Below are 27,999 nucleotides of genomic sequence, written 5' to 3'. Positions count from 1 at the left end.
CATAAAATGACATTTACCAAACCCACATATTCTGAACGAACACATTACAAACTCTCACATAAAGTAACATGCATTTTGGAAAATAGAACAGCAAACGAACTACTCAGTCTAGCACTAGGCATGATGGGAGGAGTGAGCCGTTCGGGTAACGTCATCATTCAGCGTCCATTCAACGGAACCGTCGCGGCAGTTGAAACAACTACACCTGAAGCTGCACAAAAAAAAGCCTCTTAACATCGCGATTCTCGTCTTCGGAGTGATCAGAAATGATCGATATGATCGAGAAGGAGGACCCGGTCATCAGCGAGGAGGAGGCGGCTCAGTATGACCGTCAGATCCGACTGTGGGGGCTCGATGCCCAGAAGAGGTCAGTTAGCTCAGTTAGCTCAGCAGGCTAACCGGGGCGGCGGGAGGTTTGAGTCCAGACTCACAACAAAGTGTTTGTTTTTAATGAGCTTTTTTTATTATTAAGTGATAGGTGGGACACCGTCTTGAAGTAGACAGAGTGGAGAGTATTCATTGAGAGTGTTGATCATTGCAATGGTCGGGATCTTTGTATTGTGTCCATACACACTGTTGTGTTTTGTGGGTGCATATACTGTATATATACACAGGCCAATGACGTGTGTCCAGTTGCATTATTTCCTTTTAAAATAACTTATCTTAACTTAACCTTAGCATAAACAAACTAAGAAAATTATTAAAAATTGTATTGTAATGATAGTAAATTCAAAATGAAATACTATGGCATGATTCTATGTATTAAACCTTTCTAATAAACCAAAATCGAAAAATACCAATAGTATATATGTGTGTGTGTGTGTGTGTGTGTGTATATGTATGTATGTATGTATATATATGTACACACAGTGAGTGATCACATGGCACTTAGTCTTCAGGTAATATGGATTATAATTCGCTCACTCATTCAGATAAAGCAAATGATCACAGGACACGTAAGCATTATGATAACATAATTAAGAAAACAACACTTGAATGCTCCATGTAAATGATGCACACAAACCCCTAAAGATGCATGTAATTGCTGCAGAGATGGCTTTTTTGCTAAACCAGGCCATCTGTGCAGTAGAAAGACGCAAACACTTTTGAAATTGGTGCTACGTGAACAGAGGAAACACTACTTGGAGATCGTTGTTAGTGTTGTTTTGGTATACCTATATATAGTTGATGAACTTGTCTCTCCATGTCTACAAGCATCTTCTGTGCAGAGTTTCTTATTTGTAACGAGACCTGCAGTTCAAATGAAGGTTCATTAACTACTTGGTTGTAAACACAACCCACGCAACAAAAGGTCATGTTCCAAAGCTTACAGTCAGCAGCAATCAGATTTTTCCCAATATGACGTTCAGTCTGCATGTTTGTTTGGTTTTGTTTTTAATAGGTTGCGAGGGTCCCGTGTGCTCCTGGCAGGTTTAGGTGGTCTGGGGGCTGAAGTTGCCAAGAACTTAATCCTGGCTGGAGTTAAAGGACTCACTCTGCTGGATCATGAACAGGTACACATGCTGACACAGTGCTTACACAAAAACACGCCTGGGTGCCCTTTTCCCCCCTGTCCTCTTCAGAGTCCTCTGTTGCCTACAGAGTGGACTTGGGCTTCAGCTTAAATTTATAAATCTTCCTTTTCAGTTTCAACATGCGTGACACAAAGCCCATAGAAATAAGTGAAGGGTAAATGGCCTTATGTGGCAGCGTCTATCTTTGCAGTTCTGTATGTGTACTGTATGTCCACTAGATGGTGCCTGTGGCAAAGTCATAGTCTTCGCTCGTTTTCACTTTTCATTGAGAAAACAGTTACTTTGCATCGATTTTATTGTAACAACATTGGAAATTATATTGAATTTTACCTGTATCATTAAAAACAAATTTGACTATAAAAGATGGTCTTGAGCATATTTCTTAGAGTTATCAGTCCTCCAGGATCAAAGAGTGAATTACAGTGTGTGCACAATGTTGCATACATGTCTGCGGTGTTATATTTTCACAGCTCACATGTGTTACAGCAACTGTGCAGGTTTGGTGTGTCCTTACATGTTGGGGCCCAAAGACAGATGTGATATCTTTTCATGGGGCCCAAAATTCCCAGCAGAGCCCCTGATTCTAATAACAGCTTAATTCTGGGTTGTTTGTGTTTTGCTCAAGGTATTTTTAATACTAATTACTTTATTTAACATTTATAGTAATACAAATACAGTTTTTTACAGATGTAATTGGAAAAATACAAGATTTGATAACGTGAAACGATAACATTGAGTAGAATGATAAATATTTGAAAATATGTGTTTTAACCCGTTAACAGGCATTGTAACCATACACTGACTTTTTTTGCGATCAAATTGCTGTACTTAAAACTGTATTAAATTCTATTCTGCTATATTACATTGACTATTTATTTTTTGCCATACATTTTGTACAGATTCTGTTACTAGGTTTATTTATTTATTTATTTTTTTCAAATTTACTTTTCTTTCTTTTTAATTATTTGTTAATTGCTTACAGGCACTTTTTATAAGTTATATACTCAGATTTTTTCCTTAATACATTGATGCATTTTGTTAATATGTCATACTGCCTATAATGTTATTATATGAAAAAACAGATCAAACCTAAATTTAAAAAAAATCCATTGATGTCTAATACATGTTAGTTAATGCTAGAATTATGACACGATAGGATACACTTTATTGTCCCTGTAGGGGAAATTTGTTACCCTCAGTCAACTTGCTTGTTGACTTGTGTACTAGCTTCCTGTATGAGTCATCTGAAAAAAAGTTTTACAGATGCATCTCTTGATGTGACTGTTAAAGGGTTAAAAGAATGGAAACAGAATTTCCGGTGTATATAAATGCAAACTGGATGCATAGAGTAAATTGTCTTTAGCTAAATCCCATCACATAGTTGCATTCTCGGTATTTTTTGTGTGCTCACCAGGTGTCAGAGGAGTCATGTCGAGCTCAGTTCCTGGTTCCGGTCACTGCTCAGGGTCAGAATCGAGCGCAGGCGTCTCTGGAGCGAGGGCAGAACCTCAACCCGATGGTGGAGGTCCATGCCGACCAAGACAGAGTGGAAGACAAACCAGATGACTTCTTTCTGCAATTCGATGCGGTGAGTGGACATGGAAGTGCATTCAAGACAGAAGACAGCTGCATTTAGATATAGCAGTATCAGAGTGTAGATGGGACATTTTAGAGAGAAAGTGAAGGATTTGACTTAGTTCTGGCATATATTGAAACATGTTTAATTAAGGTTTGCTTTCTAGAGATGTTCTTCCTCCAGGGGTACTTAACCCTTTGAAATCTGGAGCAACATCACATTTCTTGGGCTGTTTTCAGACACCCTTTTAAAAATATTTAAACCTTTGAACTCAGAACAAATTGGTGCGATTTCTTTCAAAAACATGGGAAAGGGCCAATAAGAAATATAGTAGGAGATAAATAAATTTCAAGAAATTAGTAGATTTAGAAACTAGTTTGTAAAAAAAAAACGGGAAAATGTATAGGGAAAAGAGAAAAGGTTAAGGAAAACTATATATTTATTATTATCATAATTACATCTGTAAAATTCTGTTACAAAATAAATATTTTTAATCACTTTTCACATGTTAGGCAAATTCCCTTATACTTTTTACTAATTTCTTTCAAATATTTGGGTCATTTTTTCATTCATTGCTCCTAATCTTCCTCCCATGTTTTTGAAAGAAACCAAGCCAATTTACAGTCTGACCAGTAGATGTCACTTGTAGCACAAATTGTTCATCAGTAGCGCTACTATTCTGCTCCATTAGGCTTCAGGACCAAAACACCTGCATTATGTTATTTCTCTCAAGTCCTGCAGTAATGGCATCCACTTAGCCTTATTCTTTAAACTGTGTGTAATTGTGACATTTTGTATTGACTGAAATGTCTTTCTTAGGACTGTTGTGTGATATAAGTAGCCTGTTAATTACATAATGAGCACAGCTGGTGTTTGAGGGCCTGTGTTTGCCTTATATGGTCCTGTAGTGTTCACAGCAGTGGGCGGAGAATGACCTTTTTGGTGTGCTATTAAAAAGCTTCACATTTATGTGATACTTTGCTGAAAATTCAGTTGTGGACGACAAATGTCAAATGAACATGGCAACCTTGCAAGTGTCATTCTGGGCCTTTGCTTTGGAATTTGTAAATTGGACTGTTTTCCACCTGATGACATAATATTTTACCATATGTGGCATATGGAGAAAATACATGCTATTTCCACTGGTTGCACTGTCACAATCAACGTTGCTGCTAATAATTGACATATCCCAGTCTGTGATAATCAGAAAAAAAAAAACTTTGCACATAGTATATTGAAAATAATTCATTATTATATGGTTTTTCTTTTCTTTTTTTTCATCTAAAAACATTGTGGCATCGTGACAAAAACCTGGCATTTAAACAGTTCAAATTCTGAAAATTGATGAATATTTGATATTTATGAATAGGACTGATGTTGGTTAAAAAGTGAAGTTAATGAAAATAGAAAATCATATTAACGTATAATATTTTTTAAAGCCTAATTTTGAAAAAGGCATTTTGTGTGCAGAGCGATACGAGTGTGTGTAATATAAAAGCACCTCCTTCCCCAGCCAGGGGCTCGTTAGGTGATGCAGCACACCTGGACAGATCTACAGAGGGAAAAGGGACAACAGCGCCCAACACATACAGCCGTAACACTGAATAAAACCATTTCAGGACAGGGCACGTATTGTAGCAGCTACTGCGAAAATGTTTGGTTTGTCCGTTCAAGGCTACTGTAGAAATATGACAGACAAAGTGGACGAGGAACTGCTCCCTATGTAGATATTAACAGCTTGTTTTACGGCAACAAAAATGACAAAGATTCTTATTTCCACGGAATTATACGCTACAGAAAGTATACAAGTTAGATTATATTCCGACAGTTTCTGACAGTATGATCGCATAAATCCTACACACTGAGCCTTTTAAAACCAGCGAAAGACAACATTTACAATAACACGATACCCCAAATCTGAAAACAACATCCAGTCTCATATCATGGTGCCAGTATATCGATATATTGCCACACCCTAGATGACTGTATTATTAGCATTCTCACAGGCTAGATCTCAGTTTTATCAGTTCTGAATGTATTTGAGCACCGTTAGAGGAATAACAGATTTGTGTCCCCCTCCTGTTGTGTCTGAATTGTCGGCAGTCTTCCTCCCTCTGGGGGTGCTTAGTGAGGGTCAGGAGGAGGGAGAGCGATATGGGAGGAAGCTGGAGGAAATAGCAGCGAGACGAAGTGAGGGCGGGATGAGATGGATGTTAGTAGGACAGAGGGAGGGGTGAATGAGAGGTTCAGAGAAGAGAAGGCAGGACAATTCAAAAAGCTTGAGATAAAATACAAGCTGGAGAGCAGAGGGGGGTCTGTCTCTCATCACTGTGATCTGCTTCCAGGGATGTATCTGTGTGAGAGGGAAGATGGCGGGTGATTAAAGTGAAGCGGCTGGAGTGTGGTCACAGTTTTCAGATGAGAGGCCTAATTTCTGTACTGAGAGATGACATACAATAAAAAAACACACTGTCTGTCTGGGTACTTGCAGAGTGCCACTTGTTCTCTTTGTTTGCAGTACTTTTTTTATTTTTCAGCTGTGGTTCGTTTTGGTTTCTTACAAGAAGGAACAGAAAAACACAACATAAATAAAATCAGGACAGGCCAAGGATTCATTTCTTTTTCTTACACTTTCAAAACGGCTGAAAGCTAGGGGTGTTGAAATGATCTGTTTCTAAGATGTGGACATGGGCCATTCTGCATCGATTATACTCGGGTAACATTGCTTGTTGATTTTTCAGCTGCGGATGGAAAATCAAGTTCTACAGTTCATAAGAACTCCCTGTTAGCAACCATTCATTTAATATTTAAACATTTATGTTCACATTAAAATATTTTCTTTTAAGAAGAAGAACCTTGTTTTTCTGATTCTCTCCTCACAAACTTGTTTCTGGATCAAATAATGCTCGCAAATCATTTGTAGGAAAGAAAGACGTCACAGTTAATGGCAGTAAGAGTAGTAGTAGTTCTGGCACTTGTATAAAGTGAAAATGGGACATTTTGTTTTTCTGGTGAAGTCTTTGGAGGTACGCTGGTCCTTGACCCTGGTCAACCTGCTGCTCTGTGGGACTCTGATGCATCAGTCTTATCAGTGAGCTTAGCGTGTTTTGGGTGTGCTGGACTGGGTCCGCAGGATAAGGTGGACCCAGCCCACCAGCAGAACACTGTGTCTCTGTTGCCTTCGCCTTGTTTGGTGGTTTATTTGGGGAGATGAGCTATCATTTGTCTGTGGCTGCTGCTGCAGTAGGTGTGTCTCGCTCAGTTTGGCAGCTGATCGTTGTTTACCATTTGTTGTTGCACAAGCTGAGCAGAAAGTTACTGATGGATTTGTTTTTGCAGCCAATTTTCAGAAGTAAGATATGTCCGTCTTTTCCCCTGGGGATTAAAAGCAAGATCGATTGATGTTTTCTGTTATTGTAAGCTGTTTTAGTGGTATGCTGATGGGAATTGAAATGAGTGGCACAAAAGCAAAAGATGGAAGAAGAGGAGGAGGTGCCGACAGACCGACACAGTGGGAGTTCAGTTTCATACGTTTTCATTTTTAGAAATTAAAGGTGCTAATCTTTAAAAAGCTAATCTTGCAGTGAGTATATAAAGAGTACAAGTTGAGAGAAGTGGGTGCATACAGCTGTGCATCTCCGCTCATGTAGCAGAAACAAAAAGACGTGATCTTTGTTTCTTCTTCTTATTTGGTTCCTTTTGATGGAATCTCTCAAACACTATTTGCTTAACGACTGTTAAGTTCTTGTCTTGAATTAAATCCTTTTTGGCAATAAATTGTTAATGTTAGGACACAGAAAGTTAGAATCTAAGTTGCAGAAGTTGCAGAAATAGTCTGTCAGATTTAGATGTATCTCTGAACGTGAATAGCTGGAAGAACGGACCCTTTGAAACCTGAGCATATATTTGATTTCTTTCAAAAACAGGCGACTAAGAAGAGAAGGAGAAGGCAACAGGCAACTAACCATGACATGGCCCAAAGAATAGCAAAAACAGGAAAAACAAAATTTACAAGAGAATTAACCAAAAACATGCAAATTAAAAACCAATGAAACAAAACCAATGAAAATGACCTAAAAAGGCTGGGAAAGGAGGTGCTTTTTTTCTGTAACACAGTTTCAAATAGAATATTATTATAATTATAAATATAGTTTTCAGTACATTTTCCCTATTTTTGAATAATTTTCTAATAATCAATAAAATAAAACCTTTTTTAAATGTAATTTACATTTTACAGTATATTTTAATAACTTTTTTTTTTTGCAATTTTTGGGACATTTCTTGCCAAGTCAATCATGGCATTATTTTCTACATGTTATTGGAAGAAATCAAACAAATTTGCTCAGGTCTCAAAGGGTCAAATAGCTTTGAAATGCATCTGAATGCAGCACAAGGAAACTGATGTTATACTGTATTATTATTATTATTATTATTATACTATATGATAAGCTGCCATTATCTGAAGTGCCGCTGCTTTGTGTGAACGATATATGCACGGCCAGAACATTAGAGAATGGGAGAATGAACGGGAGTAATGTCTAAAAAACACATCCACATAACGTTCGACATGCTAAATACAAGCTGCAAATTCTTAGTATCGATGATGTTATATTGATACAAGTCACACTAGAAGGACGACTTGCTGTTTCCCTATCAATGTAGTATGATTGCAGGACTATAAATTGATACATCGACACAATGGATGTATCTTTACACCCTTTATTTACTTATGTGTTACTATATAACTGAGTTTGTTTGCAAAGTGATGGATATTTGTTGGTGTTCCTATAGTATTCAGCTGCTTATGCTAAGAAGTACTTTGGCATTACTGGTAGTTACTGGTGATACTGGTGATTGTTCAGGCAACAAAAGGCAGCCTCTCTGACCAAATGCTTGTGTTGTTTCTCCCTCAGGTGTGTCTGACAGGCTGCTCCAGAGACCTGATGGTGCGGGTCGACCAGCTCTGTTCTAAGCACAACATCAAAGTCTTTTGTGGGGACGTCTACGGTTACTATGGCTACATGTTCTGCAACCTCGGACAGGAGCACAACTACGTTGAGTAAGTGTGTGTGTGTGTGTGTGTGTGTGTGTGTGTGTGTGTATGGTGACCATAGACGACTTCTATGGTTGAGGAGGCTTCTTTTAGAGAGCACACTGAGCTTTACATGTGCCCCAAATTTCAAGTCAATTAGACTAATGGTGTGAGGGGTGTGGCCTTTCCAAAATGCCACCACTGAGCATATTCGATTGATATTTTTGGAAGTATTTTCTCATCATTTACAGTTTCTCGCTAATTCCAGCTCACGGCAATTTAAGTTTTAACATATGACAAAGAGTATAATAATAAACTGGCAACAAATTCAATAGGTTACTGCCACTTTGGGGCTTGAACCCTAATTAAAATGTTTCATAGTTGAAGATGTGGGTAGTATAAATACAACTGAATAAGTAGAAACATTAACACAGTCCAAACAGTAGACAGTATATTTCAAAGAAGACACCTGCATACATAATTATGTACAACTGTAGTGAAAGAAGATGTAAGTAAATGAGAAAAAAATAAGACAATATAATGATGATGATATTTTTTTATTAAGTGTATAAGAATTAGCAAGTTGAGTGCTTTTTATTTAATTTTTTAAGTTTAGCTATTGTCACAAACCAGTTTCTTGTCGTTAGGCAGGTAAACTGTTATTATCAAATCTTATCAAATGTTATACTGACTGTAGTTTTTTCAGATAATGTGGGATATCTTCTCTTCACTCTCTCTTTTTAGGGAAAAACCAAAACAGGCGAAACCAACTGGAAATTCGACAGAAGATGGTCCAGAGGCAAAAAAAGCCAAAGTTGACCCCAATGAGACCACCATGGTTAAAAAGGTGAATGATGCAACTATACTGACTCTAAAACTGACCAGGTGATGAATAAAATGACTTCCTTTAAATGGAGGCTGGACTGAAGAAATGTTAAGACAGGAGGACTGGAACATTTGTTAAACAAAACCTTTGATCATTTACAAGGTCTGGTTGTCATATTTCTTACTTTTATGCTCCTATTATTTTAAAATTACTTTTAAATATGCTTTTATTTTAGTTTTTTTATCTGTTTTTTGTGCTAATGCTTTTATATTGTAGCACTTGGAGATTTGTTCCAGATGTAAAGAGCATTACAACTAAAACATATTAGAATTGTTATTATTATTATTATTATTATTAGTAGTAGTAGTAGTAGTAGTAGTAGTAGTATTTCTAACAAGTTCTAAATGAAATACAGTCTTTTTTGTATTAGTGTGTTATTTCTTACAAACAATTACTAGATTGCCTGCATACATAGAAATATAAATATATAGAAATACATATAAAATCCACACAAATCCAAATAAATTGCTACTACTATTAATACTAAATTGGTCCTGAAGATGAGTATAGAATGAATTAAGTTCACTTCCTATTGACGGAACTTTTTTATTCTCCAACTGAACAGACGGCCAGTTTCTGCACCCTGAAGGAGGCGCTGGAGGTCGACTGGACGACCGATAAGGCCAAAGCCGGGTTGAAGCGAACACCAGTGGACTACTTTATGCTTCACGGTACGTAAAACATCACTTATGAAGTAAAAGTACTGAAGTTTGTTGTGAACAGATTATAACCATGCATAGCTTTTTGTGATTTATGTCATTTTAAACTTCAAACTTTTGGTTTGTTTTTGTTTATCAGAAACAAGAACAGATTTGGGGATGTTTTAGACAGATTGAGCCCTGGTAACGGCAGAATTGTTCTATTTTTTTGCGTTTTAAGCAATCACTAAGTGAAAATGTAGTTTGTACAGACTAGAGATGTTCATATACAGTTTTTTTTTCCTCCCGATATTCTATGACGTGAACTTCACCATTCCGATGCCATGGCTTTAAAAAAAAAAAGCAGTAAACGCTGTAGCCTACTAACCCTGCATGGGTGCAAAATGATTGCTATTGTTGTTTGGCATAGCTCAGGTTATACCTTTTGTAAAACATGAACAAAACATTCAAAGAATGAATACCATAAAACTTTGTTTTATCATTTAATTTCACATGTGCTCACTGCTGATGTTACACTATTCACAGCACATCAGTTCTTCTTCACCCCTATATAACGGAAGTCGACAATGTCTGAACAGCACAACTTCCTGTGAAGGCTGCTGTTTTTAGAACAGAAAAGAAGAATTGATTTAGTGAAAACTGCTATTTTATGTGGATGTGAAACTACTTAAAAGTTTATTAATAAATTACATGGTATTGGATTGGTGCATAGACTCACGTACTCACCGAAACCCAATCCATCATATAAGGCAGCATCAGAGGCATTTCATATACTGGTATTGGTATGAGAACAACTGTAGTACAGACTAATAAATAATAAAGATAATGAGTTGTTGCAGCCCCATAAACTTGGTTTTCTAGCCTTCAAAAAGTTTTTAAATTGAAGAAAAGTTCTTTAGGGGTATTGATTTCAAATAGAAGGCAACATTATCATTGTAATTTTAAAGTAAAATGGTAAAAAATAATAATAATAATAATAATTAAATGTTGTAGAAGAATGGTAATGTTTTAAGACTTTGTAAAGAACTCATAATTGTTTTAAAACTTGTAACAGTCACACTAAGAGATGCACTTGAAAAACATTATGTTTTGGTAAAATTGTCTTCCTGACTCCACATTTAACAACTTTTCAGGAGTTATTTTTTTCTTTTAGATGACCCATACAGGAAGCAGTTGCGCAAGTCAACCAGGGAGTTAACTAAGGTCATTTTAGCATCAACTAACATGTATTAAGCATCAAATGGCTTTTTTTCAATTGCTGTTTGACTTTTTTGTCATATAGCAACATTATAGACAGTATAGCATATTAACAAAATGCATCAGTTAGATAGAACTTACTACAATAAGAGTATAATCTAAATACTAAAATGCATTACATACAAAATTAAAATGGGGTTTTGCAGAGTTTTTTAGTACAATAACTGGATTGCAAAAATGTCAGCCATGCGGTTACAATGCCTGTTTAAGGTTAATCTGCGTACTCAATTTTTATTATGACATCATTCTCTTTTTTGTGTAAAAGTGATTTCATCGAGGTGACACAATACAGCCATCAGTTAATGAGCGGCAGAGTACAGGAGAGGTCCTCTGGTGTTTCCATGTGGGAGGAAAGACGCAAACAGAATTTCCATACAGAGAATTGATCAACAAAGAATCCTGAAAGGTCTAAAAAAGAATAGAAATTTGAAACTGAAAATGCGTAGGAACCCCCGCAGTGAGACTGAAACACAAACCATGAACATGTAAATTCACAGGTTGTAATTCAGCTGATGAGATGTCATTGCACATGCACAGAAAATCCCATCCGTTAAGTTAGTTTATTTATTTATTTGAGAGAAAAGGGCGAAACTGTAAAATGTCAAGCTTAGCCAAAAGTTGTCGGTGAGTTTTAAAAAGAAAAACAACAAATTTAGATTTTGTAAAGTTCAATCCGCAGTTTTGATGATTAAAAAAAATAATACTGTCATGCTGAGTTGCACATGAATAATCACATGTGAGATATTAAGGAACCATTAACCCAAAGGAACTTTTTCACCCTTAGAGTAAATCTTAAATGTACCCTCCTGTGTTTCAGGTTATTTACGGTGTCTGACGACCTTCTCTTAAAAAAAAACCAAAAAAAACACACACACACACACACACACACACACACACACACACACACACACACACACACACACACACACACACACACACACACACACACACACACACACACACACACACACACACACACACTACATGCGAGTTTCCATCACAGGCTGTCCATGGCCAGTCATGTGCACTGAGCAGAGAACAGGGAACAGCCTGACACCTACACCGCTTGACAAGAAGCATATAGAGCAAGAAATAACTAGAAAACTGCTACAGGGCGCATACTTAAATTATCTTCTGTGCATCAGTGTTGTAAAAAAATTGTTAAAAAATCTGTTAAAAATGTGGCAGGATGCAACGGTCACAAATACTAAATGCATTTCTGCAAATTTACATTGTGTTTTAAAAAAAGTATAGAATTTCTAATATTCCTCGCTGATCAGGAATTTTTCTGCAAAAAATACATCTAACAAAACAAAACTACTGTGTGTTCTAACAGGGTTCCTGTGGATCCTTAAAACAGTCTTAAAAGGCTTTGAATTCTTTAATCCAAAAATAAGGCCTTATTTGGTAGTAAAATTTCCTAAGTAAATGTTTCATATTCTAAACATTTTAAACCATGGAAAATATAAATTTATATATATATATATATATATATATATATATATATTGATATATATATATTGATATATATTGATATATATTGATATTGCATTGTGAAATTTCTAAATAATTGGCGACAGCTATTATATTTTTAAATGATTTGCAGAATGCCTCTTGCGTTTATGTCAGTGTTTAGGATAGCAGAGCCATCAACACCTGTATTTTGTTTTTGCGCTGTTCAGAGCAGAGGATCCACTGTCCAGCTGTCGCTGTACTTTGGACAACATGGGGGACTGTAAATTTTAAAAAAAAACAACTCACTATATAACAAAGATTTTGCAGTGTAGCTGAAACAAGGCTTTCGATATGAGGCTTGGTGTATTTTATGCAAAATGTTTTTCAACCTCAGCATGATGGGAAATGAGGCAGTGACTGCAGTCATGGACAAGACCACACACAAATATTTGTAGTCCACTAGACTCTTATGCACTCTCAGCTTTAGTGACGTTAGAGGGTGATTTGTGATGAGGATTGTGTCCACACTGGGCAAAGTTGCGGGAAGTTGTGGTTTTCTTTGATTTTTTATGGATCACATCTAATGTGAGTTTAAGTTTACCTGCAGGTTCATCCAACTCTTTAAGTCATGCTCCTCTGATTCCACGTAATCTACACAGTATGTGCAATTATCACTCTCTTTTTTGTGCATCACAGTAGTCGCAGTGATTGCAAAAACACTACAGCACAATCTATAACATATATAACAGTAAAATGCTACATTTAGTTAACCAGGCAATGCGCCACTCAAGAAGAAATAACCTATAAATAAGCAAGAAATAAGTAAAATCTACAAGAAAATCACCTGAAAATTTTCACACACAAAAAAACAAGAAAACCCCCCCAACAGACTAAACAAACAAGCAAAATAAAAGTACAAAAAAAGAGAAAACACAAGGAAATTACCTGGAAAAAATTCTTACAAATGATAATAATTCTATATTTTTAATTTTTAAAATTCTCTTATTAATTTTAAATATGGTTCTCTGGAACATTTTCCCTAGCTTTCATTTTTTAAAAATTCTAAATCAACTACTTACTTGCCATCTGTAGGACATTTATTACCAAGTTGCAAGTTGTTAAATACTTGTGAGAGGTGTCTGTATGTAACATAAGAAAAGTGATGTTGATCCAGGTTTCAAAGGGTTAACTCAAATTCATCAGATGCAAAAGGAAAACACTCACAGGGAACATTTTACTTTAAGTACATTTAGCGGATGTATACTAGAAGTTAGAAGAAGGTAAAGGGTAAATGTAATTTGTCCTTGATCTTGCTGCATCTTTGGAGTTGCAGGATGAGTTGATTAAAATCAGCAGCTACTGTGAAGATTCCATCTGGTTCTTTGGGCATGTTGCTGCTGATGGCATAGTTCAATTTCTGCAGCGCATTTTTTTTAAATTTGCATCAGAGTCTTGTGTCCTTATGGCTCCCAACAAGGTCTGCCCATCCAGTGCAACAGCTCGATCCCGGATGTTGGGCGTTAGTCATGTACTTTAGCAAGGTTTCTATTTCAGGACTATAACTTGTAGCAAAGTATTTGCACAGTGTGGTACTTTTACTCCAGTAAAGGGTCTTAATACTTCCTCCACCTGTTATTGTGAACATCTGGGCTGGTTAATTTTAGGTGTTGTGACATTCAGTCTAATAACCCCCCCTGTGAAAGTAGCCTCGCCCTGTCTTAAGGCTGATGTCTGAGTGGAAACATGTCTAGTTGTTGTTTTTTTTAGTGAACGTGACACAGAGGCCTTGTTATTTTTCCTCCGCTGTTTCTATAAATGGAGCCAGCGGTTGTTTTTTTTTTGGGCGACCAATGAGGAAGTGGCTCTTCCTCTGTTACAACTGCTTCCTGTCTGACTAGGAACAGTCGGGTGATCTGAACCACGGGTGTGTGTGTGTGTGAGGGTGTGTACTTATTATCATCAGTAACTTTGATCTACATAATGCACTTTTTAAATGTATAGTATCTGATGACTTTTATACATAATTATTTTTGCTAAAGAAGAAACAGAAGGTGTTTTTAGTTTGTTAAAGTATTTCCATTTCATTCTTATTTGTTCCAGTCATGTAAATGCACAACAATCAGATTTAGATTCAAAACCACTCTAATGCTCATGCCATGACTGAAAAGGAGCAGGGAGAAAAGAAAAAGTCTTTTATAACCTGTCCCTTTCTCAAAACATAAACAAAAGAAATACATGATCTTCCAATTACTGTCACCTAACACACAACACAAAAAATAAAAACATTGAAAAATCAAGAGCCATACACCATTAGTCACCTTCAACAAGAGGACAGATGGCTTCATATTGTCTAATTATTCTTTATTTTACAACACTTAAAATCATTCAGTAAAAAATTCCACAGTTTGATGCCGACCACTGATATACACAAACTGGTGCTTTAGATAAATTTTCCTTCAGTGTTCCTTATCTTCTGACATAAAAACAAAACAAAACAATTGTAGGTTTTGTGGTAGCACTCTGCCTTTTGTCTTATATATAAATAATAATGATGTAAAAATTAAAGCATTAAAAATAAAACTTCAAAGCAGTTAAATATTCATATAACAGCTCTGCCAAACATGAAGTCACACTCTCTCTCTTCACAGATTGTTTCTTAATAACGAAAAACATATTTCCTTTAAGTTTGACCTTCATGCGCAGGTTTAAACATAAAGGGCCATCTCGAATATTTCCCCTCCTACTTGAATCTTGTTACGTGTTAGTGCTGCATGCAGAGGTTTACAGATGTTATCATTGTTCCATCTATGTGCACATTATTATATTCTGTTATGAAATTCTGTTTGATTTCCTGCCTTCTGCAGACCTGCTGTCATTTGTGCCAGTTTTCAACTTTTACTAACAAAAGTTTCGCTGATTAAAGGGCAGAGCTGCTGAGGTGCGAAAGTGACTCATTGCCACTGCGTGCGCGCGTGTGTGTGTGTGTGTGTGTGTGTGTGTGTGTGTGTGTCTGTGTGTGTGCACACGCGCACACCACGCTGGTGGAAATGGCCGTGGGAGGACTTGACTTCCTCATGTGGTTTAAGTTAATGGACGAACAGGAAACGAGGGGGCGAGGTGTCGATGTGTGCGTCTGCGTGGTACAGGTGGAGATGTCGGTTATTGGAAATATTGCTCGTGACCGAATAAAGTGCATGCTTCTGATTTTTTATTTCTCAATCAGTCCTGACTGTCAGACACAGGAAAGAGGTTTTTTTTTTGTCACACTAATACTTCCTCACTGAACATGTGTAGGTGTGTTTGTGCGCCTTTTGCAGTCTTTGTGTGCACGCTCTTAATTTGATGGGGAAACGTAGGCTAATCGGATGAAATGGTTGATGGTGCAACTGCACGCAGATCTTATCCTGTTGCAGAGTCTTTCCATAAGATGATAATTCACTGTGGAAGTCTCTTGAAAGCGTGTTGAAATTATGATAGTGCAACAGATTATATGGAAAATATTCCTTTTAGAAAAATGATTTAAATTAATTTCCAGCCTCTCAAGTGTTGTTTACTCCTGCTTGATGCTCTCCCTCTTTTTTTTCTCTCTCGTTCTTCCCTCTGTCTCCACAGTCCTGTTGAAATTTCGCACCGACAAAGGCCGTGACCCCGACCCACTATCCTTTGCGGAGGACAGTCAGCTCCTGAGGCAGATCCGTGACGACGTCCTGGAGTCCTTGGCAGTGAGAAGTGACCTCCTGAATGATGACTTCATCAGGTATGACACGTCTACACCTGTGACTTAAATTATACACCAGCGAGACGCACACTGTGTTTGAAACAGTTCCCTATTCCGGAAGTCGTGCAATATATAGTATTGTCGCCATTTTGTAGTAGTGTTCAAATTCTCATCCACTTTATAGTGCACTATAAAATACCCACAATGCGCAGAAAATCTGAGTGTATACCACACTGCAGTACAAACGTGTATTTCCAGAGGAGAAGACGATGGTTGAAAGGTTGTTAGCTAGCATGTTAGCTATGGTTGGTTGGTCTATTTATCGTGTTACTCACTTGTATTTGGTTGCTTGTTTATTTTTGGAGTATTTCAAAACTCAAGAAAATTTGCCCTCAACAGCTCTGGTTGTGCTTACGTTAGCTAGGTGAGGAGGCTAACGGCTAACGTAGTTTGCAGTGAAATACAACAGAAAGCTGGATGTAAACAGGCTCCACGCTCTGAAGCAGAGTGAACCAAGATACACACTCTTCACAGCACATAATACGACCTCTGTTGTTTCCTTACCTTACTTTAGACCAACCTAAATTCCACGTCCATCTCGCCATCTGGCCCGAATTCGCATCTGTCGGCGTCCTTCCAATGACTTAGAATTGAAACAAGCCACACGAAGCGCCCGCATCCAGTGTGAATACACAGTGAAAAGTGCCAGTTGTGTTAGCATTAGCCAAACAACTAACCGTGCATAGCTACTTTGCGAGATATGAGCGAGCTAAGTAGCTCGTGAACCAAATAGATGGAGGGCTGTTACAGCTCGCAATTAGATCACAGGAATTTCAACAATTTATGTGGAATTTAACAGAAAACTTAACATACAACAGTAATGACAGCACAAAACTAAAATCAGCTGGCTCTAACAGAGACTTTTTACATTTAACTTTTTCAGTTTTCACTGACGTCACGTTTCCTTTTACCATCTGTCCTCAGCTACTGCTTCTCTGAGATGTCTCCAGTGTGCGCTGTTGTGGGAGGAGTTCTTGGTCAAGAAGTTGTCAAGGTAAGCTCTTCTGTAAACGCACGCAATCATACAGGGGCATCATGAAAACAACCTGAGGAGATGAATGTTGTTGACTCTGATGCATCCTCTGATTTTCTCGGTGCTGTGGTAAACGGCGGTCAGTCTGGTGTGTGAGGGACCTGGTCAGCTGACAGGTGGCCTCTCAGCTGGTTTCTGGGTCAGCTTCAGAAAGACAGCAGCGACTCTTCTCTGTGCAGAAGTGACTTTCGCTGTGACCACAGCGAAAGTCAGTGTGACGTTCTGACAGCGGCCTCTCAGAGCGGGGAATAATCTATCAAGTCCACAAGCTAAACAACATATAACATAATGGGACCATTAAAGGGAACTAAATTGGAAAACCAGACTGAGCAGTGGCATTTACACATATTTGAGAGTAAAAAAAGAATTATATTGGTCAGTATACCTTTTCAGACACTAAAAGGGTAATACTTACTAATAATTTTTTCAACCTGGACTCCATTTTCAAATGTTTTTGAGCCTAAATGAAAAAAGGGAACAATATTTTTTTAAACAGATCCAGCACTGAGCAAGAGGAGCAGCAACAGTTTGCTGTAAGACTTCTCAATAGTTTGCAAATAATAATGATGATAGTAATAATAATAATAATTATTATAATCAATATTAATTGTTGGGCTTTTGTTACATTCTGTTTATTTGGTTCTACTTCTTAGCAACAGTCATACACTTATCTTAAGTATTTTTACGGAGTGAACCATTTTTCAGTTTTCTTTTGTTTAACACTGTTGAAACGACAACACAGAAAACAAAACAAACAAAACAGAAAACAATTTACCCTGGGGCGCTCAGCATTTAAGGTATATTATTATGAGAATTAGTATTAGTATTAATTATTTATTATTTATCCTTTTTTGTTAGTATCTCTTAAATATTGTTTTTGTTTGTATTTTTAACGATGACAGTAAAGAGCTTTTGAGTTTTGACTTTGATAGGTTGCAGCAGCAAAACAGGCTGTAACAATGTAACCACTCATTGCAATTGTGCACTGTTAGATAATGTCCACTTAAAGTGTTTGTTTTTGCCACTGACAGGCTCAGATGGTTATTAAGTGTCTGAAAGCATTATAGAAATGAGAATCTCTGTAGCGATCCTTGCAATAAAGTGTGATTTTATTGTAAAACACCCTTCATTCAGAGTCAGCTGAAACAAAATAAACTCTGGTTTGGTTAAAATGAACTCTTAATTTACCTAGTTAGATGTGAAAATGTGCTGGCTCTATACACGCTTAGTTAAGTTAATTTTTATTTAAATGGGGTCTGGGGGGTTTGGTGATGCCGATTTTGGGGCTTTTTCTGTTTAAAAAAAAAGTATCTTACTCTTTTACAAAAAGGTCCATCTCTGTAAGGATCCTTTCCACAATGTTGTCAGATGCTTAGAATAAAATTTGGGTACTGTCAGAGGCAAAAACAAACACTTTAAGTGGACATTATTTGCCCCCAGTGGTTACGTTGCAGCTTGTTTTGCTGTTACTGGCTGCAGCGTTCTCGCTCAATAGTGGACCAGTTTCAGAAATTGCTGTCTCCATAACACAGTAAGACACAAAACATGGAAAATAGGGTCCAGGTTGAAAACATTCAATGTGAACATAAGGAAACATTATTATCAATGATCTCTGAAAATTGGTTATTAGAGCTGTGGCTGCTTAATCCGTAGAAATGGTTAATATAAATGAATATTAAGATATAAATTAATACATATATACAGTTTAAGTTTAAAATAAATAAATAACACAATTTTGTATGAATTTGGTGACTTTTTTTGCTATTGAATATAAGCAGAAAGGACCTGAAAATGAATTACTGAAAAGCTCTTGAGTTAGATTTTGATGTGTAGCTTGCTGTTTCGGTCCGGTAGTTTCCTCTGATGGGATCCACAGACGCAGCAAGGCAGCTAAGGTCTTTAAGATTCATGTCTCCGATAAAAACAGTATCATTATGGACTGTGTCTTCTGTCCATGACCTGAAAAAGATTTCACTGAGCTGATTAGAAACCATCTTCTTCTGCGCCGTGTTCACAGTGACCTCGGGCTGAAGTTATCAGTTCAGGTCAGAAGAAGTGTGTGTGTGTGTGCGTGTGTGTGTGAGGAGGAGGGGAGTGACTGCTTTATACTGGCACAAGGCCAGTCTGCTGTCTCTGTGATGGTGATGATGATGATGAAACCCGCTGCAACTGGCCGTTCAGTGTCTCGTCGGGTGAATCTGGCTGATTTCCCTCACTCACAGAAAACTGAACTCACCTTATGCACTGAACTTTGAAGGTGACAGACAGGGTTGTGTGGGTTTGATGCTAAAAGGAAAAACGGAATATAATGGTGCTTTCCGGTTGTACTGGTTGGTACAGTGAAACCTTCCCTTAGTTTACAGTTCCTTAGTTTACAATTTTAGCAGCCAAAATATTGCCATAGGTTGTTTGCACATGACGTCATGTCACCGCCAAGAACTTCAGAAGGGGGTCAGGAAGGGATTTCTGCATCCAGAAGCGCTATAAAAATGCCAAAGTTTTGTGCTGTTAACGGCTGCGCCAACTGGACAAATTGGAGGAAAAAACAAGAGCTACTGTCAGGTCCAGAAAGTGTTGCGGAGGACACTCTGAAGACGATCTTAAACTATCCCAAATTTTGTCTAAGTACCCTAAATAAAGCAGACTTCTAGTTGTAGAATCAAATGGAGACACTTAAGAAGATCACTGGAAATGGGCAAAGTCAGTTGCAAAGAGTTTATTGTATTCTCTCAGATGGCAACACTAACAAGCAGTCTGGAGTCAGACTGAGAAGTACTCTCAGTGCATCAACTTTTTCTATGCGTTCACACCAAACGCAAAAAAATAGTAATGTGGGAATTGTAATGTTGCTAGCTCGTATATGGTAACTTGTTTATACTTGGAGTATTTAAAAACTAAAATTATAATATAATATAATAATAAATTCGTATCTGTCAGCGTCCTTGCCTTGACTTTGAATTGAAATGAGCCACACGAAGCGCCCGCACCTGGTGTGAATACACAGTGAGAAGTGCCAGTTGTGTTAGCATTAGCCAAACAACAGGAACCATTTTCTTCACGTAAACTGAACAGCTCGTGAGCAAACCACAGCTTCTTTGCGAGATATGAGTGAGCTAAGTAGCTCCTGATCCAAATAAATGGCGGGTTAAGTTGAAAAATTTCAACTGGCGCAAAGACGCAAAATATGCGTTTCACGTCCATTCACATCATGTCCAACCCATCCATTGCGCCGCCTGCCGTGAATTTGTGTCTGTCGGCGTCTTTGCATAGACTTTGAATGTAAACACACCATGTGAAGCCCTCGTTCTACGTCGAATGTGAACGCACAGTAGTAGTCCACAAAACCCTGCTGGAGTTTCATAGGTGACCAGTATTCAAACATTTAAAAAGTACATTAGAAAACCACAAACTTTACTGCTCCGTACTGCTCGTCTGAAGTAATCCAAGTTTCCTGAAGCCCCGACATGCCACGTTTTGAAAAATGCCACTTGTGTCATGTTTTTAGCCTTGTTGTAGCCTGTAGCCTGTGGTTTTGGTGGACTATAAAACTTCATCCAACGTTCCACTGTCATGAGGGTGAGTAGATTTCATTTTTAGGCAATCTTTCCTTTTAAAGCATCAAACACTAGGTTATTTCAGACAAATAACCTACCCCTCAGACATCCGAACTTTTGACATCATGAACAGTACTATATATAGATTAACAAAAGTGTCCTTCATGTTCTCTCTGTTTCCCCTCAGGCTCTCTCCCAAAGAGACGCTCCACACCGGAACTTCTTCTTCTTCGATGGTCGTAAAGGCAGTGGTGTGGTCGACTACTTTGGACGAAACTAAGCTGTTCTAAACACATAAAGAAGTCCAGCAGACCGCTGTCTTTTCTGTAGTTTGTTCTGTCAGATCATTTATATCAGGTCATCCTCTTCAAGTCAAACAATTAGTCTGTCCCAGGTACAGTTGTTTTTTGTTTTTTTTTTTACATTTGCTAATAAAACATTGTTAAGTAAAGGGATTCTGCCTCAAGTCTCCGTATTTAGTATCATATTTTAATTCAATTATTTTTTTATTGATCTTTGAATTTAAAGAAAAACAAAGACAAATTCATATGCCCACAACCAAAACAACAACAGACGCTGCAATATATAACAATTAAGTTAAAAGAAAGAGAGAAAACAGAGATGTGACCGTAAATAAATAAATAGCATTGTACATACCGGTCAAACATTCAGCCATTGGTTATCAGGGAAAAGCCAGTCTGTTTCTCTGTAAGAAGGAATCCAAGAATTCCCAGAGTCTCCAATATCCTACATGGTAAATCTTAAAATTGCAAGAAAATAATAATAATAATATTAAATAATAATAAAAATTTAGTAAAGGTGACAAGAAGAAATGTTTTTACAAAAGGGGGAGGATTATTAGAAAGTTATTTAAAATAAATAAATACATTTAAAAATTGTCCAGAAATGGATATTAATAATTATTATATTTAAAATTATGTCACAGAATACAACATGTACACATGTATATTTTCATCATTTTTTGGGTCATTTTCTTTTCTGTTTTTTACTTTTCTTTTTTGGTTGAACCTTTTTGCTAAGTCTTGCTAATTTTTTTGAGCCATTTCTTTGGAATGTTTTTGAAAGAAATCAAACCATTTTGCTCGGGTTTCAATGGTTAATGTTAAAAAACCACTATATTTTCCGTATACATATGGTGGATTACAAATAGATAGGTTTTATTTAATTTAATTTAAAGTTGCAGCCACAAAACATGGTGGCCTTAAATTGTGCTCTGTTAAAAATTAAAATCTGAAGAAAAAAATACTGGTAATAATGTGTTGAGAATCTCAGCTGTAATAACTCAGTGTAGTGGATTTATGAACAGTCAGTATGTGAGTGTGAAATGGAGACACAGTAGAGAGCCATATGATGCTCTGCAGAGTGAGTGACTATATTTGGTAATAACCTCTTGCCGCCACCGCCTGGCATATGACTCACCAAAACAAATGTGGCTATGGCAAAGCAGCCATTCAAATGAGCTTCAGGACATACTCAAAGTATTTCCTGTTCTCTTCCTCCTAAATTGGGTAAAAACAACAGCAGAGTCTTACAGGGGGAAAACCAGCCGTGTGGCCCCATGTCTGACCTCGGCCCCTGGCAGTGAGGGATGGGTGAACCTGTTTAATCTGTCAGACCTGTGAAACCTGAATTGCAGTGATGTGACTTAAGTGTAGATGGAAAAAATGCCACTTATTTTGGTGCAGTTTAACCTCTGCAACAACAGGAGGTACTGCGAGTCATGTTTACAGTTTAAAAATAGTTTCGGTATCATATTATGTAACATTCTTTTTGTGCATATATATGGAAGTAAATTTACAATTGTTTTCCAGAACTGGTTATTTTATCAGAGTGACAAACACCACACCACAAACTGTTTATCCTCAGCTTCATGATAGCAATGATGACATATTCATGCCACACTGAAGAAAAAAAATAGATTTTGAGAATAATATTACAAGAATAAAGTGACAATTTAATTAATTTAAGTTTTCGAACTTGTGCTTGTTATGCCTACGGCTGAAAAAAATGTCTGACAGTTTTCTACATTAAGTTAAGATTAAGTCCGTTCACACAAACTGGGTTCATTGTGAGTTCAGTAGAGAGTGACTGAAGACAGAGAGAATAAGAAAAGGATGAATAATACCCATAACAACATAATAATTAACACAATTTTGAGTGGTGTTTACAGCTGATGTAACTGTTTAGCACCAAAACAAGAAATGAAACCACATGAGCTGTACGGCAGCACAGGGTGCCACTGCTCTTTCCTGGGATTAGCAGAGAAGATTAATTATCGAGCGTCCCTTTAAGCTCATTCTGCCCCTTTAATTAAACCTAAACTCTTATCTACCAATACACACACATTCAGTGCACTCTTTATGCACTCTACTTGCTGACTCTGCTTCATTTCATGTTTCTCTCCTACGTCTCCCTCTTTCTCATCTTCTCTTGTCCTTAAATTCTCTCTCTCCTACACACATACACTCACGCAGAGTTAAACTGCAGCCCGCTGCTCCTGCTGTGGTCACTCTCTCCACTTAGCAGCAAAGACCAAGTGCTTGTTGTTGCAGCCAATCAGATCCCTGATTTTTCTCCAAGTGCTGTGTGATTGGCTTGTGCTGCAGAGAGGTTTAAGTGAGGACATCTAGTCTTAATGCTGCCTGTTGACTCAGAACTGACAAACGTGTGTGTGTTTCCTTCCTAGTTCGTTCTTATAAACTGATAAATTCTTGCCTTTGTTTATCATGTAAAGATGGACTAAAAACTTTTAAACTTTTAAAACTTTTCAGTTTTAATTCATTTGTAATTTATTATTTTTTGATTTGACTATTAATTAGTTTAGCTATAAAACGTCATCAAATGAATGAATGAATCTTTATTTCGAACATATAAAAACAAAACAAAAAAACAAACAAGCCTTATGGCCAAGTGCAATGAACACATACAAAAAGACAAAAAAGATGGCCTAAACAAAACCTATACATTAATCTCAATAACAAATACTCAAGCCACTTAAACTTAAACACGAAAAGGAGTAGGAATAAGTACACACACATTTATTCTTACTACTTTATACATTCACAAAATAATGAATAGTCAAAAATGTCTGTTACAATTTTCCACAGGTCATTGAGGCACCCCTAAATAGCATGTTTTATCCAACCAACTGTGTAAAACCCAAAGACATTCAGAAAATCAGTCACAACTGTTTGGTATTTTTTCCTTAAAAGTGACCAAAACAATTTATCAATTACTAAATAATTTTCTGTTTATTGATTAATTGATTGACCCTGTGAAAACCTGGAATGACATCACTTTTCTTGTATTGCTTTCAGATGAAAAAAAATCCCAAATACTATTAGTTAGACTAGATATATCACCATGCAGTGTATGCCTCTCCGCACCAGTCAAGTTGCTCTTACACTTTACATCCATGTCTATGAAAACGCAGACGCTTCACATACATCTTTGCCCCATCAGCACAGAAGATCTCTGCAACCAGCAAAGTTTTGACATGGGCATCAAAGACTCTTGAGTTATGGCCAAAAACATGATTTATGATGTCACCATGACCGTGACCTTTGACCCTCAACCACCAGATACTAATCAGTTTATTCTTGAGTCCAAGTGGAAATTTGTGAACTGAAGAATGGATGGACGGATGGAGAAACAACTCAAAGACATAATGCCTCTGGCCTCGGCTATCATCGGCGCAGAGGCATAAAAAGTCAATTTAACTAAAAACTGATGAGAATGTCCTTCAACTGAAAGGATCATCAGAGACTCACAGAAATTGTCACATATTAACATTTCATGTGTCCTTGTATCACATAAAAACAAAACTACCAGAAAATCTATTATAAAAAGAAAAAAAAAGAAGTAATGACATGGTTTGTGTCAAATGTGTGTTTTATCAAGATATTGGATAAATGATGTAATGACAGTGTATCCACTGAGCAGTAGAGGGGTCATTCAAGGACTCTGTAAAAGCCTCAAAACATGTTCTGGAGTATTTTGATACTCATCTTGCAATAGATTGTCATGTTGACCTCATTGTAAACACTTGTGGTGCGTGTGTGTGTGTGTGTGTGTGTGTGTGTATGTGCGTTTGTGTGTGTGTGTGTGTGTGTGTGTGTGCGTGTGTGTGTGTGTGTGTGTGTGTGTGTACGTGTGTGTGTACGTGTGTGTGTCTGTGAGCAGCAAGGGTCATGACCTTGTGTCTGTTAATCTGAGCTGCCCTCCAGATGTCATGGAGACCACAGCGGCGTCTATCCATCCACTGTGATGCACGGCCACAGGGCTGTGACTCCTACAGAGGGACACCAACATCTGTAAACATCTGCTGAGAGTGGCGTCATCCCAACATGACATTTTACCAGTGTGAAGTTCATCCCTGAGTCACATGAAGTCATCATCTATAGATGGACTCTAAACAAAGATGGTGCTAAACAGAACCCTAAAGCACAAAATACATCGAAACAGCAATACACTACCTGCAGAAGAGATGTTTTTTCATGTTAGAGTTTGATGACAATAATGATGGAAAAGTTTTAATAAAGTGAGGACTGGTGTTCCACCGTAAGGGTCCTCTGTATTTCAAGCATATTGTCCGATAAATGTCCTCTGCTTGTTTTGTCGGATGAATGAATATCAGAGTTAATTACAAAGTTATGAAATACATCTAGTAAGCTGTGCTTTGGAAACATACATTTATACATAAAAACATTTGTTTGATAAATATTAATATTAAAAATGGACAGCAGATTTAATTTCTTGAACAAAGGAGCCGATGATACCCAGCGATTTGATGTATTTGTCAATCAAACATTTCTTTTTTTTTTGCAGGGGAAGAAGGATATGTACTGGCCCAAACAATGTTACGTATGGATACAACAAACTATAGAAGAAAGTTAATAGACATGATTTATTCTACTGAGCCAAGTTTTCTTATGATGCCAAAAGACTTGGTTTTTGACACACCACCTCAATGTGTCCTTTCCAGGACAAATGTTCATCTACTAATACACCTAAGAATTTTGCAGAGGTGACTTGCATAATTTGAGTATTGCTAAGTTGCTAAGTTTAGCATCCTCCTTTGGATAACTTTTGTTTTTGTTTCTGAAAATTATAAAATTGGATTTTTTGACATTTGGTTTTGGTGCTATATAATGCCACCCATCTTTGGTTCTGACTGAGCAATTCGATTGGTCGAGATGCATTCCATGAGTACAACACGAAAGGGACTTTTAACTCTTCATGTATCACTCCACATCACAGTTGTTCTAACCTGTCAATTAAGGGTTTACTTGTTATCTAACGTAACTGTGGACTGCGGTGTAACAGACTGTTCTGTAGGCCTACTTGTGTCCCTCTGGAGTTGCCATATGGCTGGAAAAAAGTAATGCAGGGAATTTTCCACTCTTTTTGGGAGTTTTGGGAGCTGTCACACCGTCTTTTGTCCTGTTTATTGTTTTATTAGTTATCCAGTTAGGCTAACCTGGTACGCTCGGTTACGTTGGTGGCAGCTGTGTTCCTCAACAAGCCGCTGTGAGGGCTTTTCTGTGGACGTGTGGAGCCCTAACTCATGCTGGTGTTTTTAGCTTAGCTGCCTCAGTATAGCTAGCTAGCCAACACCCGCATGATGTTTCAAGACTGTACACAACTTTGTTTCAACTGTGGCATGGAGAGGAGGACCCTTTTAAACCTGGCACGGAGATGTTTGACAGTTGCTCCCCCCACAGGGACTCTAGACCTATCCTCTCCCTTCATTGGAGACAGGAGGCAGAGTTTCCTTAGCTGGGTGAGGCAGTTACAGGCGGCGGGGCCGCCAGTTATGAGCTGATGAGAATTCTTCCTACTCAAAAGCTTAAGAGGTACACACAATATACAACAGTCTGTCCCATTTAACAGACTCTTATTTCACTGGAAACACACAGATAGTTAAGTCAAATATTACACAAGAGGGTGTACTTTAACATCATTTGAGCATGACAGTGATGTGGTCAGGACCAAGGCACTTGCACTGAAGTCTGCAAAGCTGGATCGACATCATTTTTCATGTGCTGCTTTCAGACACCTGTCTTAAATATTTACATCTTTGAAAACTGAACCAATTGGTTTGATTTCTTTTGAAAATATGGGCAAAAAAGAAATGACCAATTAGGCAATAAATATCCCTCAAACATGTTTTTTTTTTTTTAACAAAGGGGAGAGGGTTATTAGAAAATAATAAAAACAATAGGGAAAATGTCCAGAAAACTATATTTGTATATTCTTATATCATTTTATATTTAAAATTATGTGACAGAAAAAATATAATAAAATATATGAAAGAGATACATATTTTTCAGCACTTTTTCTAGGGCCATTTTCTTGTTTGTGTTTTACTTGTTATATGTATATATATATATGTGTGTGTGTGTGTGTGTGTGTGTGTGTGTATGAGAGCCACTGCTTTAATGTTATTCACGAGAAATGATCCTTTTTTATGCTATTTTAATGCAGTTTTGTGTTGGCAGCAGTGCTATATAGCACCCCAACCAATGCCAAAGAACCACTCTTAACATTACTATCTTTCCATGTATAGAAATATTTATATATGTATATTTTCTTCTCCAAAATGGAGGTTGGAACTTGACACTAAACCTCTGATTCATGTCTGCAAAATTTTAATAAACAAAACCATAAACTCTAATCATTAGGGTTACTAGATGACGCTGGAATTTATATTAAAACAAATAAAAAATCTAAAAGCTTTAACTGTTACTGGTTTCATATTTTATCAAACATTACTTCTTGTAATATATAGTGTACTTGATTCAGTCTTACATAAAAACATTCATTCATTTTCCGTAACCGCTTGTCCTTGTAAGGGTCGTGGGGGGGCTGGAAGGCGGGGCCAGACTATCGCAGGGCTGACATATATAGACAGACAACCTTTCACACTCACCTAAGGGCAAATTGGAGCCACTAATAAACCTGAGCTGCATGTCTTTGGACTGTGGGAACAAGCTGGAGACCCCGGAGAGAACCCACCCAGACACGGGGGAGAACATGGAAACTCTGCACAGGGACCATCCATGGACCAAACCCCGTTCCAACTGGGTTTCGAACTAGAGACCCTCTTGCTGTGGGGCAACAGTGCTAACCACAACGCCACTGCGCCACCTTCATAAAAACAACACAGTGCATCTACTGCACCTAAAGTTGGAAATGAAAACACATGACTAAG

General features: G+C 37.4%; 1 protein-coding gene across 1 annotated transcript; it reads left to right on the top strand.

Moving 5' to 3' along the window:
* Positions 1 to 143: 143 nt before the first annotated feature.
* Positions 144 to 21,220, top strand: sae1 (SUMO1 activating enzyme subunit 1). Its single transcript, XM_088079286.1, has 9 exons — positions 144 to 367; positions 1,403 to 1,514; positions 2,950 to 3,123; positions 8,025 to 8,170; positions 8,888 to 8,990; positions 9,595 to 9,700; positions 16,013 to 16,157; positions 17,103 to 17,172; positions 20,953 to 21,220. Exons 1-9 carry the CDS (start codon positions 267 to 269, stop codon positions 21,043 to 21,045), a joined length of 1,050 nt encoding a protein of 349 aa, XP_087935412.1. The 5' UTR covers positions 144 to 266; the 3' UTR covers positions 21,046 to 21,220.
* The last annotated feature ends 6,779 nt before the right edge of the window (positions 21,221 to 27,999 follow it).

The sequence above is a fragment of the Plectropomus leopardus genome, chromosome 6 (genome assembly GCF_026936395.1).
Source record: "Plectropomus leopardus strain MGB_pleo_1.0 chromosome 6, ASM2693639v1, whole genome shotgun sequence".
In the NCBI taxonomy this organism is placed as follows: Eukaryota; Metazoa; Chordata; class Actinopteri; order Perciformes; family Serranidae; genus Plectropomus; species Plectropomus leopardus.
Note: the sequence above shows the minus strand (reverse complement) of the source record. Positions and strands in the feature narration are given on the sequence as shown.